Raw genomic sequence first — 20,906 nt, 5'->3', positions numbered from 1 at the left:
TTGTGATCGGTCTCTCAAGTATGTTACATTTGGTCAGGACTTTGACAGACCGTACCAGTCCCTGTGTGTCTGGAAAGGTCTGCAACACCTTTCCTAACAGCCAGGATCCACGAGGGGCAGTAGAGTCCGCCACAAGAACAATGTCCCCTGCAACAAAGCTCCTCTTGTCCTTTGACCACCGTTGCCGTTCCTGTAGCAATGGTATGTACTCCCGAACCCATCTGTGCCAGAAAAGATCAGCAAGAAACTGAACTTGCCTCCATCACCGTCTGGTGTACAGATCACTTGTGTCAAAAAGTCCTGGTGGTAGAGCAGGTTTGCCTTTTAACAAGATAATGTGATTGGGAGTCAGAGGTTCCAAATCATTGGGATCATCTGAAGTTTTTGTGAGTGGACGGTCATTAAGGATAGCTTCCACCTCACACGGAAGAGTTTGCAATCCTTCGTCATCTGTGGTTTGCTGATGAAGTACGGAATTCAGCACCTTCCTGACCATACGAATGATTCTCTCCCATACTCCTCCATGATGTGAAGCACTAGGGGTGTTGAAGGTCCATTTTACTCCAGATTGAAGTAATGTGTTTTGAATTTGTTTGTGGTTCAGAGCAGATAGAGCTTGTCTCAGTTCGCGTTCTGCTCCGACAAAGTTGGTTCCGTTGACACTTGGCCTCGTCTTGAAATGAATCGGCGCAGTGCATGGATGCAAGAACTGGTGTCCAATGAATATGCCACTTCCAAGTGCACTGCCCTGCTCGCCATACAAGTGAAGATAACGCCATATCTTTTGATGCGGCTATGGCCTGCCTTCACCTCAGAAGGACCAAAATAATCAACGGCTACATTTGTAAATGGTGGGAGATCTGGTTGGAGTCTTTCCTTTGGTAAATCTGCCATCTTTTGTTCACCCAGTTTTCCCCTATAGCGTCTGCAAATAACACAGGAAGAAAGGATCTTTCTGGCTGCAGAATTAGCACTGGTGATCCAATACTGTTGGCGAAGTCTAGAAAGCAGATGATTTCTTCCACAATGTCCCAATTGCTCATGAATGTGGCGCAGAATGAGAGTTGAGATGTGCTGATTTTTAGCAAGAATGACTGGGTGTTTCATGCCATCAGGCATTGCCGCTTTACTAAGTCGTCCTCCCACTCTCAAGAGCCCATTTTCCAGCACTGGGTCAAGTTTGTAAATCTGACTACTTTTCTTAACTCCAGATGTTCCACTTTTCAATGCAGTTATTTCATCGCTGAACTTTTCCATTTGGCAATACTGAATAATGGCACTTTCAGCGGTGTTAATATCTTCCAATGCCAAAGTCTGACCACCCAATGTGGCTTTGAAGCTTTGCATCTCCTTTTCCACTTTGTTCTTCTGTTCAGTTATGTCAAGTCCATTACCAGACACACACGCTTGAATTTCCTGTCTTTTCTGACACAACAACTGCAACACCTTTCTCAACTGATGAAACCAAGCAACTGAGGTCTTTAACCTTTTCCATGATGAGAAGTTGGTAATCAGCTGCGTTGTTGCATTCTGTGACTCTTTGATGATCACAGTATTCACAATAGCCTGTCCTTTAACCTCAGGGTCATCACAGCTGAAAGAAGCAGGCTCCACAATATTAATAGGCCATTCACTTTCATTCTTGAAAAGGAAGTCCGGGCCGTGGATCCATCTGCAACATGTAAGGAGTTCCTCAGCTTTCAAACCCCGAGAGGCCTCGTCTGCTGGATTCCGTTTTGTGTCTACATACCTCCATTGGGAGACAACAGTGGCTTCTCTGATAATGGAGATCCTATTTGACACAAAGGTGTGAAAGCGTTTCGTTTCGTTCCTGATGTACTTCAGCACAGTTGTGCTGTCCGTCCAGAAGATTGAACTTTCCAGCTCTAGTTGCAACTCTGCTTTCAGCATTCTGTCAACTCTAACAGCAAGCACAGCAGCTGTTAGTTCCATCCTTGGGATTGTCACTTTCTTTACTGGAGCAACTCGTGCCTTTCCTAAAATGAAGGCTAGGTGAATCTTGTCCCAGTCGTTTTTTAGCCTCAGGTATGAAACTGTGCCGTAACCATCCTCGCTAGCATCAGAGAAGTGATGTAGTTGGACACTTTTTAGGTCTTCTAGCCACCTGACCCACTGCAGCTGGTAGTGTTGAGGAATAAGGTCATCCCAACTGTAGCTCAACCTACAGAGGTTTTGCAGCATCAACTTGGCAGGTAAGGTAAAAGGTGCCAGAAATCCAATGGGGTCGTACACTGAGCTCACAACAGACAAGATGCCTCTTCTTGTAAATGGTCTTTCCTGGACTGCCATCTTGAATCTGAAGGTGTCAGTTTCTGCACACCATTGCAGTCCCAATGTTCTCTCCACAGGGAGATTGTCTCTGTCGAAATCCAGTCCTTTCATTTCTTTGGCTCTTTTCTCTACATCAATGGACTCCAACACTGATCTGCTGTTGCTGACCCATTTCAACAACTGAAACCCTCCCAACTGGCATACAGCTGTCAGGTCTCCCACCAAGGCCATTGCTTCTGCCTCTGAAGGCATGGACTTCAAGCAGTCATCTACATAAAAGTTCTGCTTGATGGTGTTGATCACATGTGCTGGGAATTCTTCTCTGTTGTCGTCAGCAGTCTTTCTTAGGGCAAAACTGGCACAGCTGGGCGATGATATTGCACCAAACAAATGAACAGTCATTCTGTATTCAGTGAGATGTTGTGTCAGTTCACCATTTGGCCACCAGAGGAAACGAAGAAAATCTGCATCCTGCTTTGCCACTTTGACTTGGTGATACATTGCCTGTATATCCGCCATCACTGCTATAGGTTCTTGACGAAACCTTATGAGAACTCCAAGCAAAGAATTTGTCAAGTCAGGTCCCTGGAGTAGTTGACTGTTGAGGGAGATCCCTTTGAAACTTGCACCGCAGTCAAACACCACTCTCAAGGTTCCCTTTTTAGGATGGTGCACGCCATGGTGCGGGATGTACCAGACCTTTCCTTCTTTTCCTTCCAATTGGTGTTCTGGCACTCTCTCTGCATAGCCCTTGTCTATGACGTCACCAAGGAAATGAACATATTCCTCCTTAAATGTTGCATTTTTCTCAAATTTCCTTTTTAGGTAGAGGACTCTTTGCTCAACAACATGGCGGTTATTGGGCATGACATTATCCTCTCTGAAAGGTAATCTCAAGCAGTAATGTCCACTGTTGAGTTCAGCTGAACTGTTCATGATTGCCATAAAATTGAGCTCTTCTCTGGACATTTCTGGCTTGTCATCTGATGATTTCTCATTGAAGTCATGGTTATATTGCTTCACCAGTAGTTCCTCTATGTGAGCAATGGTTATTCTGTTGGCTGTGATAGTGGGACAGCTAATCTCAGCCTCATTGCCTCCTCTCACTGGTCCATTGATAACCCATCCGAGTATGGTTCTGACAGCATAAGGTCCTTCGTTGTTGCTGTGTACCACTTGCCATGGTTCCATTACCTTTGGAACATTGGTCCCAATTAACAGCTCCACATCAGCATCAATTACAGGAATTTCCACAGAGCTTAAGTGTGGCCAAGCACTTAACTCTTCCTGTCGTGGAATGTTGTCACGAGTCACAGGCATCTTACACTGGGTGTAGACTTCTGGCAATTCAAAGTAGGTAATACCATTGAGTGCAGCTATCTCCAGTCCTGAGATAACATGACTGTCAACAAACTTTTCTTGATTCATAGTCCTTAACAGGATTTTGGCACTCCTTCCTCTGACCTTTAGCTCCCTCATGAGTCGCTCAGAGCAGAAAGTGGCTGTGCTGCCAGGATCTAAAAATGCATATGTGGTTAGCATTTTGCTACCTTTCTTAGCCTTAATCTGAACACGCACAATTGCCAAGACACTGTCCTGTGCTCCGGCCCCTATATGGCCACATGTCTTGGGAGAAACTGCATGGCTGTTTTCTGATATTTCCTGCTGTGTGTCCTCTGAATTATTTTTCTTCTCTTTTGAATGGATATGAAGGATGGTAGGATGCTTCAGATTACACAATTTGCAATACAGACGCCTATGACAGTCTCTGCTCATGTGTCCAACAGATAAACACCCAAAACAAACACCTTTCTCCTTCAAGAAGTTAATTTTTTCACTGTGTAACTTCTTCTCCATTTTGGGACACGACTCCAATTTGTGACCCTCTTCACACAGCAGACAATACACCCTTGTTGGTTTATCAGGTACGTTTCTCTCATTTTGCATTTGAGCCACAGGGTGAGAATTGACAGCTGCCACAGAAGTAGCGAAACTGCTTCCTTTTCCTTTAAAGCATCCTTGTGAGACTTTGTTTCTCTCTTTATACTTAGGTGTTGAGGTAGATGTATCCTGAATGTTTCCAAAGAGTGGACTGGAAGCAACAGACACTTGCCTTTCAATTAAGTTGACAATATCACTGAAACCTGCTTGGCGACTGTGCTTCTCCTGCAGCTCATAAGCAGTGTTTCTCCATTTTTCCCTCAATTTATATGGTAACTTCAAGACAATAGCACGCATGTTGGAGGGCATATTCATCTCTGACATATAGCTGATGTCCTCCATAGCGTTACAACAGACACGTAAAAACAAAGCAAAAGCTTGCAAAGCGTCAATGTCTTCTGATTTTACTGATGGCCATCCAAGAGCTTTCTCCATGTATGCAGTGGCTATTTTTTGTTCATTTCCAAAACGTTCTTGTAAGAGGTTCTTTGCCCTTTGATATCCTCTGTCTGGTGGCATGTGTTGACAGCTCTTAACCAGCTCCCTTGGTTGTCCTTTGGTGTACTGCTCCAAAAAGTATAAACAGTCTATGCTGCTAGCAGCCTTTCCTTCCACTCCATGCTCAAATGCTCTGATAAATGTGCTGTACTCAAGAGGATCTCCATCAAAGCATGGTATATCCCTTGGAGGTAATGATAATGAAGAATGTTGTTGCACTAATAGAGCTGTTATTTCATTTTGTCGTTGCATGATGGAAAGAAGATTGCTTTGGTCCACATTAATTTGCGTCAGGTCAACACTATTAATGGGTTCCTTTGTATGATGTGTTGCATGATATGTTTCCTGAAATATTTGAGGCATGCTTGGTTGAAGATTCAGACCATGAGCTTTTGGTCCAACATGCTGTGAAAATGTTTCCTTGTTGTGCTCCCATTGATATGGCAGTTTTGTCGCCTCCTGTTGGTGGATGCTTGAATTGATGACTGGAATGTTTAGGCTGTGCCTCCATTAGCACTGCCGCATTGCTGCCTCCTGTTGGTGGATGATTGAATTGAGGCTTTGAACTTTGTGGAACAAATTCCATAGCAGAGAGTCTGAGAGAAGATTTGCGTTTAGAACTTCGCAGATACGAATTCATTCCATCTGAATGAGCTCTTGAGCTCTGCACATCAGATCCTCTGTACACATTAACCTTTGCAGTTTGAACAGCAATTTGACTTTGCAATTCCAGCAATTCCTTTTTCTGTTGGATTTGCTCCTCCTGAGCATCCAGCTCATGTCTTTCTTTAAGGGCAGCTGCCTTAGCAATGAGAGCAGCCCTTTCCGCCTCTGCTTTTAGGCATGCAGAGGAAATTGAAGACCTTGAAGACCTCTGACTGTAACGGCCAGTTGATGAGCCTGTTTTACCACCAACATTAGAAACGCTGTCCCCTGGACCAATGTCATCAGTGACCACAGTTGTGGCTGGTGCAGGTTTGTTTAGTGCAGCATCATCATTGTCCCTTTCGTCAAACTACCACTTTTCCATGTTTTGTATTATTGCTTTATTGTTGTGCATTTGGGTTTCAAACCATTCATTTTGTTTTGACATTTCATCCTCAGGTAGTTTTTGTTTCAATGATTCATGAAACTGTTCAATTTCCACACAAAGTTTCAAACACATTTCATACTTTGTTTGTACCTCAGACACATTTCCCTTTGAAATCATCAGTTGCTTAACTTCCTTTATTAGTTTGTATAGTTTCTTTATCCTGGAATTCCTTTCCTTTTGATTTGATATTATTTTTAATTCCAATAGTTAGTTAGTTTGACCGATCTTTTACCACGTTCATTTTCCGTTTCACTTTGATTGACAGACACATCACTCATTTTGATATTGATTTAGCAGAACTGCTGAAGGCTTTATTAAGAATTGTAGCAGGATGTACCTGTATCCCTTTTTTGTGAGAAGGCCAATCTCTTCCACACAGCTTCTAACAATTCTTGTTTTGTCCTACCGTAATTCCTCTGTGAAGCTTTTGCGCAGGCTGTATGCGTCCAATTGAGTGGATTCAGCTGGCACTGAATGAATGAAGCGCGGCGCTGTCCTTGTGGCAAATCCAATCGTTCCGTCCTTTGAAGCTAAGTTTTTCAACAAAATGTAGTGGCAATCTGTCGACAAAAAATGCCACTACAGGGAATTTGAAGCCATTTCCAACTCTTGCTGTTGCAAAAAATTAGGTCCTCCATCGTCGTGTAATTAATTCTTTATTGTATAAATGTATTTAAAAACACATACAAAAGACTGACTTGAAAGATTAAAAAACGAACAGACTAGATCTAAAAACCATCATTATCACAGAGCTGAGGTTGAAAAACTGTGTGGCTTCCTAGACTCAAAATTCGTTACTGGCTCACCTGTGATTCCCTTCTACCCTGGCTAATTAGCCCATACACACAGGTGCGCAGGTGACGTAACCTAACGAACAACCCATTCACACAAACCTACCACCCACACACACCAACATGCACACACATCCAAATTGGCCACAACAAGTAACCTTGATCAAAGATATGCACTGAACCCTTCTCCGGAACTACTTAAGCAGCGTCTTGATTTGCAAGCAGAATTTGATCTCATTTCAACTAAAGAGGCAGAGCGCTTGTTACTACGCAGCCGTGGCTCATATTATGAACATGGCGACAAGGCAAGTCGGTTACTGGCACATCAGCTACGACGACAGGCCACTTCCCATTTGATACCTAGTATTAAAAACACTTATGACACTATTACTACAGATCCCTTGGAAATTAATGCTACTTGTAAATCATTTTACTCTTTATATAAATCTGAATTTCCTACAGACAACACTAAAATGAATGCTTTTCTTCAGAACCTTTCGAATCCTGTCATTGATACTAATACTGCCAGGCAAATGGACTCTCCACTTTCCCTTGAAGAAGTATTAAATGTAATTAATGCTATGCAATCTAACAAAGCCCCAGGCCCCGACGGGTTACCAATTGAATTTTTTATAACATTTAATGGCAAATTGGCTCCGCTACCTTTATCCGTATTCAATGAATCCTTGGAAAGTGGTTCATTACCACCAACCTTGACACAAGCCACTATTGCTCTCCTTCTCAAAAAGGACAAAGCTCCGACCTCCTGTGGTTCCTACAGACCATTGTCTCTGCTTAATGCTGACGTAAAGGTGTTGGCTAAAGTAATTGCTTCCCGCTTAGAGAATGTGCTTTCTCGTATTATATCTGAAGAGCAAAATGGTTTTATAATGGGACGTCAATTGTTTTTTAATACCCGTATACTTTTCAATATAATTTATTCAAAACATTCGGCTGAACTTCCTGAGCTTGTGATTTCTTTAGATGCCGAAAAGGCATTCGATAGGGTAGAGTGGGAGTACTTGTTTGCAGTTTTAAAGAAATTTGGATTTGGTGATAAATGTATTTCTTGGATTCGCCTCCTTTATTCGTCCCCTAAGGCCAGTGTCCATACTAATGATGTTTATTCTGATTATTTTCCCTTGGACGTGGAACTCGCCAAGGTTGTCCTTTATCGCCTTTGCTCTTTGCTATTGCCATCGAGCCTCTGTCTATTACATTAAGATCTTCCCCTTTATTCAAAGGAATCACCTGTAATGGAATTGAACATAAAGTATCGCTGTATGCGGATGATTTGTTATTGTATATAACTGATCCTATACTTTCTATCCCTGCCGTTTTAAGTGTTCTGGAGAATTTCAGTTCGTTTTCAGGTTATAAATTAAATTTGGGGAAAAGTGAGTGTTTTCCCATTAATACTGCAGCATGTCATATGCAACAGTCAGATTTGCCTTTTCGATTTAGTTTATCAGGGTTTAAATACCTAGGTATTAACGTGACTCATTCTTTATCTAGCCTTGCATCTGCTAACTTCACTCCCCCTTATCGCAAAGTTTACATCCAATATTCAAAGATGGGGTAACCTCCCCCTTTCATTAATCGGCAAGATCAATGTTGTTAAAATGAATATTTTACCAAAATTTCTATTTTTATTCCAGTCAATTCCTCTTTTTTTGCCAAAACATTTTTTTGACTCACTTGATAAGATAATTTGTTCTTTTATTTGGGGTGGGAAATCACCTAGGATTCGTAAAACCTTACTGCAGAGATGCAGACTTAGTGGAGGACTTGCATTACCTAATTTCTTTACTATTGGGCGGCTCACATCCATAAACTATGCTACTGGTTAAAATCCCCTGGATCCTCTTGGTGTAAATTGGAACTATCATCCTGTAGGCGATCTTCTATACCTGCTCTACTTTATTCCTCTTTGCCTACAAAACCTTCTCTATATACTGATAATCAAGTGGTTCTTAACACACTCAAAATCTGGTAGCAATTTAGACGACACTTTAAACTTGTAGCTGCATCTTCCTTGGGTCCTATGAATAACAACCATTTATTTCCTCCATCACTTTCGGACTCGACATTTTCATTGTGGTATGACAAGGGTATTACACAATTCAGAGATTTATATGTAGATGGTGTCTTTGATAGTTTTGCCAATTTGTCATCTCGATATGAACTCCCTGTCACTCATCTGTTTCGCTATTTTCAAACTCGTAATTTTGTGGCCAAGTGTTTCCCTAATTTCCCCTCTTTACCTCCAGAGCAGCGGTGGGAAACCTTGCTTTCATTTGTCCCTCATCACAGAGGTATCATGTCAAAGCTGTATGACTTTGCTTTATGCTTTTAGCGACCACTCAAATGCTAAACTTAAGTGTACATGGGAAAGGGAACTGGGTATACAAATACATGAGTCCTGGGAACAGGCCATAGAGAGGATACGATCTACCACCCCTTGTGCTCGTCTTGGATTTATTAAATTTAAGGTATTATACAGGGTACATTTCTCTAAGTCTAGACTATCTGAACTGTATCTGGAAGTGGAAGACAAATGTGATAAATGCCATGGCTCTCCTTGTCACCTTAGCCACATGTTTTTTCTTTGTCCAGATTTGAAAGGTTTCTGGGTGGGTTATTTTACTATCATGTCCTCGGTTCTTGGGGTAAATCTCCAACCTTGCCCTCTGATTGCTATATTTGGGATTCCTGACCCCTCACTTGCACTTAACCCTAAAGGACATTATAGCTTTCACATCCTTACTAGCAAGACACTCCTTATTGTTACATTGGAAGTCTGCTAAATATCCTTCTATCTCCCAGTGGCTCAAAGACGTCATGTATTTTTTAAAACTTGACAATATTAAATACACGTTGAGAGGATGTACGGTTACATTTTTCCATAAATGGCAACCCTTTATTTCCTATTTCACTAATTTAGAGGTACTACCCAATTGAATGTGTGCCTGTTATTGTTGTACCTTTTGTTTTGCATAAATAACCAGTAATATGTGTGTTGCGCGTGGTGAGCTGAGTGGGGACGTGTGTGGGGGGTTGTTCATTGTTTATTGCACGGTACTCTGTGATTTAATTTAATTACTTTCTCCTACTTTCTTATCAGAGTGGTTTTTTTTATTATTTTCGTTTTTATGTGTGTATATGTGTCCGTGTACATATGCATATATGTTTGAAAAAAAAAAAAGGGTAAATTGTATCTGTGATTGGAATAATTGATGGCATTGAAAATAAAAGAATTCCAATAAAAAAAAAAAAAAAAATGAAATCCCAAAGGCAGTCAAGCTGTCCCATCTGTCCCTCACATTGTTTGGTATGTATGTATGTATGTATGTATGTATGTATGTATGTATGTATGTATGTATATATGTATGTATATATGTATGTATATATGTATGTATGTATGTATGTATGTATGTATGTATGTATGTATGTATGTATGTATGTATATATATATATATATATATATACACACACATACATATATATATATATATATATATATACATACATATACACACACACACACACACACACACACACACACACCGATAATCTCATATAAACGTCATTAGCCTGGAGGGTTTTAGTTTCTTGTAGTCTACAAATATGTTTTAGAGAAAACTCTGAATATTTCTGTTTGTATTTTAGCAGTTCCAAGACAAAAACACAAGGATTGTTATTTAAAATACTGTATGTCTGCTTAACAGCTGTGCGGAAGCTTCACATGTACCATGAATATGGAAAGCTTCTGTGATAAATCTATTATTTGCTGTGGTCTATTGCAGTCTCCTGGCATGACTTCAACACAACTGCTGTTTGACCCACATCTCTTAATACAGTCATTTATAATGTAGATGCAACTCTTTAATATAGGAACCGCCTCAACTAACCGTACATGTTGCATCTTTTTAGAATCACAGGCACATTAATTATGATTACTGAGCACCTCTGTGTGTCCTCACTGCTTATGAACCGCAGGGGTCATTGGAGTTTACACTGCATTTATTTGAAGATTGTGATAAAGGATGGCATCAAGACTTAACACACCAGGTTGCATTGCAGCCTTTCTGCAACCCAGCCCTTCTATTCTAAGAGGCTACAGAAATACTCAAGTTATAATTTTACTCAGGCCAAGAATGCAAGCTGACATAGACAGAGGAACATTTTGCTGATGGTGGTGGCTGTAGTCATGTTATTTATGTCTGGATAACTAAATCTGTGTCGAGTTTACAGACAGCTGTAGAGGCAAGTAAGTAGACTAAAGCAGGGGGGGAGAGAAGTAACAGCCTTTTTTTAACAAACCAAGTTTTAACCCAAGAACTAGAAGCTTTGTGCATACAATGGAGCAATTGGATGGTATGCTCCTGATCTTCACAACATGACATGGAGAAAGTGTCGGGGTCCAAGTCAGAGCATGGCATGAGCTGAGGCAGAATAGGAAGCATTATCTGTCCTCCCTGTGTACCGGATAGCACTGAGCTATATATATCCAGGTCGAGCAAGACACGTCAAAGCACCCTATGTATACGCACCAACCGAAGATAGTGTGCTGTGTTTAGTCAAAAACAGACCCTCCCCTCTCAATCAACTGTCTGGCCATGTGTGTCAGGGGTCAGATGTACTGTAACCCAGCCATTTTGTAAACATGTTATGATTTCACAGTGGAGAAAATTCAAGTTTAATGGGGCAGTCAGTTTAGTGACACTTTGTAGGTTTAACAGGAATTATTGACCAAGAAAAAATCTAATTCCAAATTCCAAAGCTTGAAATATCTAATTACAATTATGGTGATATCCATAACATCAGTCAAAGTAAATGTTCCCTTCAAAGTTATAATCACATTTTAAGAATGAACTACAGCAAGTGTATACATTAAAATAAAAACAGATGGCAATTGAGTCATCGCCACAACAACTGAGCAAACTCCATCTGCTGATGAAGACAATAAGATGGGGTTAAAAGCTCCACAAAAAAGCTAGCAAGTGGACCTTGTGTTAAGATATTTTGGACAAACTATACAGTAAGAGTCCTTATTATACTATTTTTTTTAAGCAACACCATGTAACTTTTCCCGCTTTGGTCCCCCTACAGGTTGTCTCATTGGAACTACAGCTGCAGCTAAAAGTTACATAGTGTTGCTTTAAGATACCTTGTCACAGGATATATATATATATATATATATATATATATATATATATATATATATATATATATAAATATATATATACACACACACACACATCATTTATATTGTATTGTTTTATCAACTAAACAGCATCTAATAACTCAACAGGTGCTATTTAGGTATGAAAGTTAGTCTCATGATGTCACATACATACTAATCTCCTATTATACAATTTGAATATTTTAACATGCACAGAGGTTTAGCTTCACTCACCTCCACCACGTTTAGGATGTGCAGGAAGAACTCGTGGGCATCTTGTTGTCTGTTAGAGGAGAACTCTGGGTGTCCCCTGCTGACCAGGGCCTTCAACATCCGGGGAGAGACGCCCTTCTGCTGGTGCTGGAATGACAACATTTGGGCATCACACACACACACTGACTGTGCATAACCACTCACCTGTCTCAGAGGGAAGTATAAGACAAGACAGCAGACCAGTGGTGAATATTACAGCACACTGAAAGCAGCATTGCGTGGCCTGCCAGTACCAGGCTCTGTACCAGAGAATAACCAGTGAATCCAATATAAAGAACTGTGTCACATAAATATGCCTTTATATTTCAGTAGTCTATATCCATGACGTTCCACTTCCTGGATTGCTCAGGTGCCGGCGGATATACCCTCTTCCCTCTTTTTTTTGGGCCGGATGTCCCACACCTTCTGCTTTCTTTGCGTTGGCATTCTAAACTCTGGTCGATTTATGAGGACTATGGTAAACTGCTCCTCAGATCTCTGCAGGGTAAATCCAGACAGCTAGCTAGACTATCTGTCCAATCTGATTTTTCTGTTGCACGACTAAAACAACTTTTGAACGTACACGTTCCACCAAAACAAGTTCCTTCTCGAGGCTAGTTTGCAGAGGCACCGTCATTGTGTCCGGGGCTTAGCAGCGCCCAAGACTATTGTGACTGGTTTAAAGAAATGCCAATAAACCAGAGCACATTTTTCTCCCATCCCGGAATGCAATGTGGACTCGCCAGACCCTCCTCCACAGCGCTGTGGAGGAAGGTCTGGCAATGCGAGACTATATCTTCAGTAAAGAGACTTGCTTTTATACCCTGTAAACAGTTTTGAATCTCTAAAATATCATATTGAGATACCATAATACCAATTTTACTGCGTGTTCCAACAACACAGAGAGTGCTATTGGCTGTAACTCAAGGTTTAGTATGCAGAAAATGTACAGCATCAACAATAAACAACTGGCATGACATCCTCCCAATTTAATGGGCTTTACCTTTAAGGGCCTGCTAAGCAGAAAATAGAATAGATTAAATAATAAAATTGTGCCTGGCTTATTGGTGTGAAACACTCAATGTTCAAAGTCGGAAGTATCCATAAGCCTTTATATGCCACCAAGCAACACAAGCAACTAGTCCTCCTCCACTCTCGTGGCCTGAGAGGCGACACTCAATGCTCTCAACAACTCAAAATACCCACAGCACTAAAGCAATCTTAATGCCAGTCATAACGGTTTTGATACTAGCAGCCCATGAATAAAAAGCAGTTTTTGTAGTAACATGGTATGCCAACGTTAAAGAAAAAGTTACACTTTTTTGGGAGATAACCGTTATGCTTATTCGTTTTCTGGTGGACAGTTACCCATATATTTTTTTGCCAGTAAAAAGACTTAAAAAGCCATTTTAATAAGAATATGTAACTGCAATGGGTAAGTAGACTGACCACAGCCTGCAAACTCGAGCCCCTTCTCAGCTGTCAATATGTATTCAAACCTGCCCCCACCATCACATGTGCAGGAAGTGCAGATCACAGCTCTGCTCTATCAATTACTGTGGCTGGTAAAGCTTATAAGAAGCCCTGTGCTGGACCTCATTATGCTTTAATAGCTTTCCTCTCCTAGTTTCCCAGTAGCTGTGTACTATGTAGTTCAAAAGGCAATGATTTCATATCCTGTGCATTTAAATAAGCAAAGCAAAACACAGAAAGTATATAGCCAAATAAATCAATTAATATTTGTGACTAAATTAAGCAGCAATCTAGGAAATTAAAAGCAAAACACAGTATGAGGGGTGTGCCTGGAGCTGTGTTCATAAACAATTTGAGTTGCACATTTGGGACCGCAGACAAAAGCTATTTTCGGACTAAAGGAAAAAGGTCTAAGCACAAGAAATCTTGACAATATGTCTTCCTTTTGTTTCGATCAACATTTTTCCAGCTGTCACAATTACAAAAAAGCTCAGGTTTAACACATACAGTATACTGCATTATAAAAAGTTGTTTCATGTTTACATTGGGAAAACATCAAACTGACAAGCTGAAACTCTGTCTTGACAACCCTAACAGTTTAAACATTTAAAAAGAGTCACTTTGCTACCACTCAATATTAACATGCTTCTGTCTGTTATGGGGACAGTTTGGGAGCTGGACATACCCAGTTTAATACCTTGTATTCTTCTTTCATCACCTGTTCAATGAGCTCAGATTTCATGGGTGGTTTGGAGTACTGGCCTGAGAGCAGTCCATGTCCCAGTTTAGCCCTGTCGGACAAAAACAAAAGGCATAAACATTAAAACATACAGTCAGTCCTTTAGTTTAGTTAGGCTGATTTCTTGGATGACACTCTGAGGGAACACATGTCTTCACTCATCAGAGAAGAACATTTCAAAACCTTCAGACAACACACACCTGGGGCCTGTTTCACCAGGCAGCTAACGTGTTAACCCGAGTCTCACAAAGCTGGCTCCAGTTCAAATTCAGCTCTGGTGCCATGGTAACAAACCTTTTAGGCAATATATCACTTTTCTATTCTCTGTCTTTTCCTAAATCCTTCTGATTTGTAGACGTGGTATCTAATTTGTAATGTATTTGTGAAAAGTTCATTTTATAACAAATCTTTGTTCCTTCTTCAGACTACAGACAGTCTGTATAGATTAATCATTTGTAATGCACCATACAACACATTAACTGTAGGCAGTAGTCACTCAACCCATTTCAGTACAACTTTCACTCAAGTCTTATGTTGTTTTACACACGGCAAGAAGTATAAAAGCAAGTTAAGTAAAAGTGAAGGCTGGCCATTGGTTTTACATTAATGCAGTGGGGTAAGTACAAGTCTTGCTGTTTCCCTTTTCATATGTATTTGGAAAGAATTTTCTGAATCTCTTTCTGTACCTTCTTATTTATTATGCACATTAAGTACTAGAACCCGACCGATAAAGGATTTTTAAGGTCGATATAGATACAAATATTTGGTGATTTAAAAATCTGATATATCAGCCAATATACATATATATAAAAAAAACATTAACGCGTAACAAAACATATAAAACAGATTTCCCTAACATTAGTTATTTGTAGTTATTTAGGAGTCCTCACTAAAATAATATGATAATGCAGTTTAAAAATAAACTTGTTTGTTTTATTGTCACAACAAAACAGAGGAACATCCAAATATATTAAAGTTCTGATTAATAAAATGTATAAAAATACAAACTTAAGATATGAAACTTAAAGGGTTAAACATGAGTGTTGCCAACAGGGACATTGTAGAGCGCCCTCTGGTGGACAAACTATGCAACGGCAACACTCATAACATGGTTGAAGGGTGTTTCGTCGGTTTTTATTTTATTTTTTAAATATTGATTTATCGGCCATTATAAATGCCAATACCGACAGTTTAGAAAATGCCTAATATCGGCCGATAATATCAGCCCGCCGATATATTGGTCGGGCTCTATTACGTACAGAATACGGGGTAACATATATTAATTCAATTCGAATAAGCATACTTCTCCATGAAGATTTAATTAATTTAACGCTTTGCCTTTAGTGCTATTAAGAGAGGGGTCATATTTAATCAATACGGCCCGACGCACTAGGAGACAGATTTTCTTTCTGAATGACTTGATTCCTGCTGACAGGCTATCAAATACGAACAGAGACGGGTATAAACATGTTTATCTGGCAATGTGCCTCAGAATATGAAACATTTGTTGCTTCACATATCTGATATCTATCGGCTGCCTGGCTAAGACTCTATTTACCTTTCATCATGACCACAGCACCCTACTGACCTCTTGCAACACACTGTCTTACATGACAAGTATTTAGCAGAACACATGGGAAAAAAGGCTTTCACCCAACAAAATATCTATTATTTATTAGCTTAATGAAGATTTAGAGATGATACTTCCTCGTCCCTCTTATGAAACTGCAGAGGCAATATTTAGTTATTTCAAGCATTTTGTTAACTAATTTGAAGTTAGTCACCGACAACAAAACCTCAGCCTTTTTTTTTTAACCACAGAGACAGCAGCAGTTGGCAAACACCTTCACTTGTTTTGTGTACTGTAACACTGCATTATGTAACACTGGAGTCACTTACATTTGTGTGGCGAAGTCCTGGCTGGGGTCAAGGGGTGAATAGTCAAATATTCTCTGAAGATTACCAACATACCTAAAGATCACAATACATGGAGATGGAGCACATGGGACGTTACACAGACACAAGACCATTGGAAGCAGACAGAGGTGGCACTAAGAAGACACTAACTGCTGTTGGCCATATTAGTAATTTAAATATCCCAAGTTGTTTCAAATATAAATATTACTCTGCATCATCAAAAAAGTCATATTTACCAGTTTGGCCTATTGAACCTCTTGTTATGTGTCTCATGTTACTAAGAAACTCATATCAAAATGCTGGTTCCAAGATCTCTTTAGTACCTGACAAATGTTATACCTGCCAATCAACCTAATATTTGCAATATTTTATTTTATCAGCTTTGGTAGTTCATTTAAGTCCTTCTCTGTGCTGCATTTACAGTATATTCTGTCTACCTCCCATTGTTACAAAGACATGGGAAATAAAAATCAGTTAATAAAATCAAGTTGTGTTTCTTTTGATAACGAAATTCTGTTTATACTGAAAGTGACTTTACTAGTGACTCCCTAAACATGGTCTTTTTGTGCTCGGATATAATTGCTGTGATATATATGAATAATGTAAACCGAAATAAAAAAATAATGGGGGGGAAATAAGTCTACAGTATATGCAAAATAATATAGACAATAACATATTATATGTGAAGTCTCATCACAGTGTACTCACATCCTCTGAAAGTCTGGGATGCTGAAGAGGACCTGTAGCACTGTGCCGAGGTAGCAGCTGTTCCCCAGGTTTTTGATGCCTGTGTAACCAGAACCAAACACCGCTTTCAGCTTCATGCCCGACTCCTGGATCACCTCCCATTCACTGACCCGCGGCCGGGAGTTATTGTCTGTGTGGTGACCATTCTCTGTCTGCAGGGAGAGAGCTCTGTGTGAAACCTTCACTGTGGAAGCCTCACATTTTGGTTTTGGTTTGGTTTGGTTTGTTCACAGCTTAACTTACTCTTTTCTGCATCTGTAGCATGTCTATTCCAAAGTGTGACAAGTGTTCTGATATGTGGGGGTCCAACACAGCTTCCTCCTCCTCAAATGAGTACACATCTGAAACCAAAGCATCGATTAAATGACTATGATAGACCCGATTTTTAATCTGACTCTAAAGAAAAAGCTTAACATTTTTAAATTACAGATTTCTGGTCAGCAAGTCCCACCATACCATGCCCAAATCTCTGACAAAGTGTCAAATAAACATAACTGAAAATGATGAGCTCCATGTTTGTACAGGTGTACATCGTAACCTGGTAAATCAGTGCATATCATTTTCAAATCATACTATTTAAATACAGTAGTATACAATAAGAGTTACTGTTTGTGTGTTTTCTGGTGTGACACTTTGCCAAAAAGTTTATTTGCATTAGTAAAACTCAAACAATTTAAAAGGACACCGACTAACATACAAACACCATGTAATAACTCGGATTCTGCAGTCTAGATAATGATGTCACATGTCTCAGACCTGCTCCGTCAGGGGTGATGGTGTCCAGTTTGACAGCCAGGGGGTATTTGGTCTCTTTGTAGTGGTCCAGAGCATGGCCGTTGCCTCCGCTCCCATCAAAGAACCACTTCCCACAGAGCACTGCTCCATCTGTCAGGTTCAGCCACAGGTTTTCTCTCATCTCACACTTTTGACACTTCCAGCCACTGATAGTAAAGAAACAGAGACTCTTGTTACTGTTGTGTTTTTTTTTTAATCCTGCAGTCAAAAAGAGTCACTGAATGACCGCATTTTGCTCACAAGCAGGTGAAGAAGATTTACACTTTGACTGTTAACAGATTGGATAAACAAGGCCAACAGCAAGACAAAGTAATGCGGTCATGTGAATGGCTACAGAAATGCAATCATCTACCCAGAAATGTAAGGCCCAAGGTATAAATGATACAGTGGAGTATCAGTGTGGCTTGGTGCCTTTCCTACCTGGGTGGGATCCTGACCCCATTATCCAGCTGTCTGAGGCTCCTGGCATGTCTGGACACCTGGATCTCCTCGTCCCAGGATTCAAGCTCCTGCTTCTTGTAAGCTGATGGTGCATTGAGCACTGCGTCACAGGCGATGGTCACCTGAGTGTCACAGGAAACAGCAGAGACAGAATGAAGTTCTGGAAGTGGGTGCGATTCATGTTACATCAACCTTCTTCTTAAAAAGAAAGCTGAACGGATTAAGAACCTCTCACTCTCCTTAACAGTTCATTTGTCAGATATACAATTACCTTACCTATTTAAGATAACCTTAAATGTAAGTAATCAATAACAGTAAATAGAAAGGACAAATAGTGGATTTGCAAGATCTATGAAAGACATTGTTAAGCTGTACCACATAAAGCGATTGATTCACAGACAGAGCGGCCCTCTTTTGCTACTGTAGTGCAGAAACAAACCATGCAAAACATTGCAAAACAAGAAGGGTAAGGGTAGTAAAACAACTATGCTCAACATCACAATTTGTTCATTAAATGATACATGCATAAAATAATTTTAAAATGTAACTCCCATGACATGCCAACACCAAGCCTCATTCACTGTAGATACTCATACTGCTCTAAAAAATAAAACAAAAAGGAAAACAGGGATAAAATGTCTTCTCTGGACTCCATGCAAGAAATGAAACACAAAGCCAAAATACAGTATGTGTGTCCAGTGGTTCCCCAGACTCTTTTCTTGGCCAATGAAACAGCCTTTACACTAAAAGCTTCCACCAAAACCCATCCAAATGAAAACTTTTAAACAGCTACTAGAGGTTAGGTGAAGCACAGGGGAAACTCGAGCTTCCACAGAATATATTATATTCTTGAGTGCAAAGTTTAAAATGTGTGACCATGAAACTCTTACTTAAACCTTAACAAATTCAGGCATTGCGGCTCTTCAACCTGTCTGTTCAGTGACAGGGGAACCACTGAGTGCACCCTCCCCATCGACATGCATGGAAACACACCAGAGCCCGTGCAGCACCGACTCACTGACCAGAGCAGGCAACTCCTCAATATTTGGTAAGGGGATCTCGAAGTGGTCTGGGAAAATGACAAGCTTGACCTCGTCTTCATATTCATAGTCTTCTCCGTTAAAATCACGGTTTAGCTCTAAATCTACAGGGGAGGAAGTAAACATTGACATACTTTGTTATTTTATGTTCTCTTCTTTTCTGCCCTCGAGTGTGAGGTCTGTTCTTTTTTTATGTCCTTCCTTTGTTACTTTAGTCAAAAACATAATAGTCTGATGATGCAGTTGAGTACAAACAGATGAATCATTGAACAACAAAAAAAACAAAACAACGGCACCTTTATAATAATGACAGGATGACTTCCTACGATGCTGATGACTCTTTTGCTCAACAACAATTCATGTAGAGCTATATTTAGTCATTTATAATTTATAACTAAAATTTATAACTCTTATCAACAGCAATTTATAGAGTTACTTAGGAGTACTGAGGATGGCTTACATCTCTGACATTTGTCTGTGCAGCTATGGCACCCTCATGTTATTATTGATTATATAATGAGACTACTTAAAATGTGGGCTGCACTACAATTATTATTTTCCTTATTGATTAATCTGCTTGGTATTTTCTCGACTAATCGTCTATACCATGTCAGAAAATATGACCAACACACTTTCCTAAAGCTTTCCGACTAACAGTCCAAAACCCAAAAGACATTTAGTTACGATGGAGCTGAAACGAGTAGATCAATAGAAAATGAACCCGCACTTATTTTGATATAATTAATTGTTTTTGCCAGCTAGTTTTCTGTTAAATTTTTTTGGGGGGCTTTTTTTGGCCGTTTGTCGTACAAAATAAGGCATTTAAAAGACATCATCCTGGGCTATATGAAGACATTTTCTGTCAATCAGCTAATTGATTACTTAACTAATCATTTCATTTCAAACTTTTTGAACCAAAATCTAGAGAGAGCCTCTACTCTTTAATCACTCTCCATAAAGGGTTGTCCGTTCTCCACTCCAGCCTAAAGTTGTGTAATGACTCATGAGAAACAGGATCATAGGTTATCCCTGACATTGTTATTGTAGGTTATCTGACGTTACCAGCCAAATGAGATCACTGGACTGGTATGGATATGACGGCAGATACATACATGCCCGCTGTCACATCACAGACCCAAAATGGATGGCAGCAAGAATCGTCTCTTAAAGAGAGTCTGACAAAATTTCTATCAGAGAGACCGAGTCAGACGTTGCTAGAGGGTTGACCTAAACATGCACAGCAATCATCAAAAGGCAACGGATAACAAAGTCTATGACAATTATAAAACAGAAACATCAATTACATTGAGGGTGAGTGGAAGGAATTCCTCCCCCGCCAGTCGAGCAGTGATGGAAGGGGGAAAGGGGGGTGGGGGGGTGTTGAGAGACACCTGGTCCTCTCCAAGCAGTGTCATAGCTGCTGTGGAAGCGTGTCAAGGAGGTTGACAGGTGGTGGCAGCTGAGAGGCCAACGACCAACACCCCTCCCCACACCGAGGAGGAAGAGGGGAGTAGAGCAGGCTTTGATTTAGAATAGTTACCAACCACATATACAAATATATGGGCTATATTTGGAGCACAGGAGGTGCAGAAGAAGGAGAATGGTGGAGAACGGAGGAGAAGGAGGAGGAGTCTGATCATGGGAAACATCTGACGCTTTGGGTAAAGGGCACTTGGGGGGGGGGGCAGCTGGCGGGTCACCA

At 40.3% G+C, this 20,906-nt stretch overlaps 1 protein-coding gene across 2 annotated transcripts in view; it reads right to left on the bottom strand.

Moving 5' to 3' along the window:
* The window catches only part of usp13 (ubiquitin specific peptidase 13), a 44,467-nt gene that overhangs the window by 18,200 nt on the left and 5,361 nt on the right, over positions 1–20,906 (bottom strand). The window contains exons 4-11 of one of the 2 annotated variants that reach the window (XM_031307075.2): positions 19,187–19,308; positions 18,144–18,286; positions 17,685–17,869; positions 17,172–17,269; positions 16,890–17,080; positions 16,164–16,235; positions 14,223–14,316; positions 12,035–12,160 (exon numbers count right to left, since the gene is read on the bottom strand). In XM_031307075.2, coding sequence (XP_031162935.1) covers positions 12,035–12,160; positions 14,223–14,316; positions 16,164–16,235; positions 16,890–17,080; positions 17,172–17,269; positions 17,685–17,869; positions 18,144–18,286; positions 19,187–19,308 — 1,031 coding nt within the window. Of the gene's footprint in view, positions 1–12,034; positions 12,161–14,210; positions 14,317–16,163; positions 16,236–16,889; positions 17,081–17,171; positions 17,270–17,684; positions 17,870–18,143; positions 18,287–19,186; positions 19,309–20,906 lie in introns of both variants that reach the window. The other variant, XM_031307074.2, reaches the window with a different exon arrangement.

Source organism: Sander lucioperca, chromosome 11 (genome assembly GCF_008315115.2).
Source record: "Sander lucioperca isolate FBNREF2018 chromosome 11, SLUC_FBN_1.2, whole genome shotgun sequence".
Lineage (NCBI taxonomy): Eukaryota > Metazoa > Chordata > Actinopteri > Perciformes > Percidae > Sander > Sander lucioperca.
The sequence above is the reverse complement of the archived record's forward strand: the minus strand, read 5'-3'. Positions and strand labels throughout refer to the sequence as shown.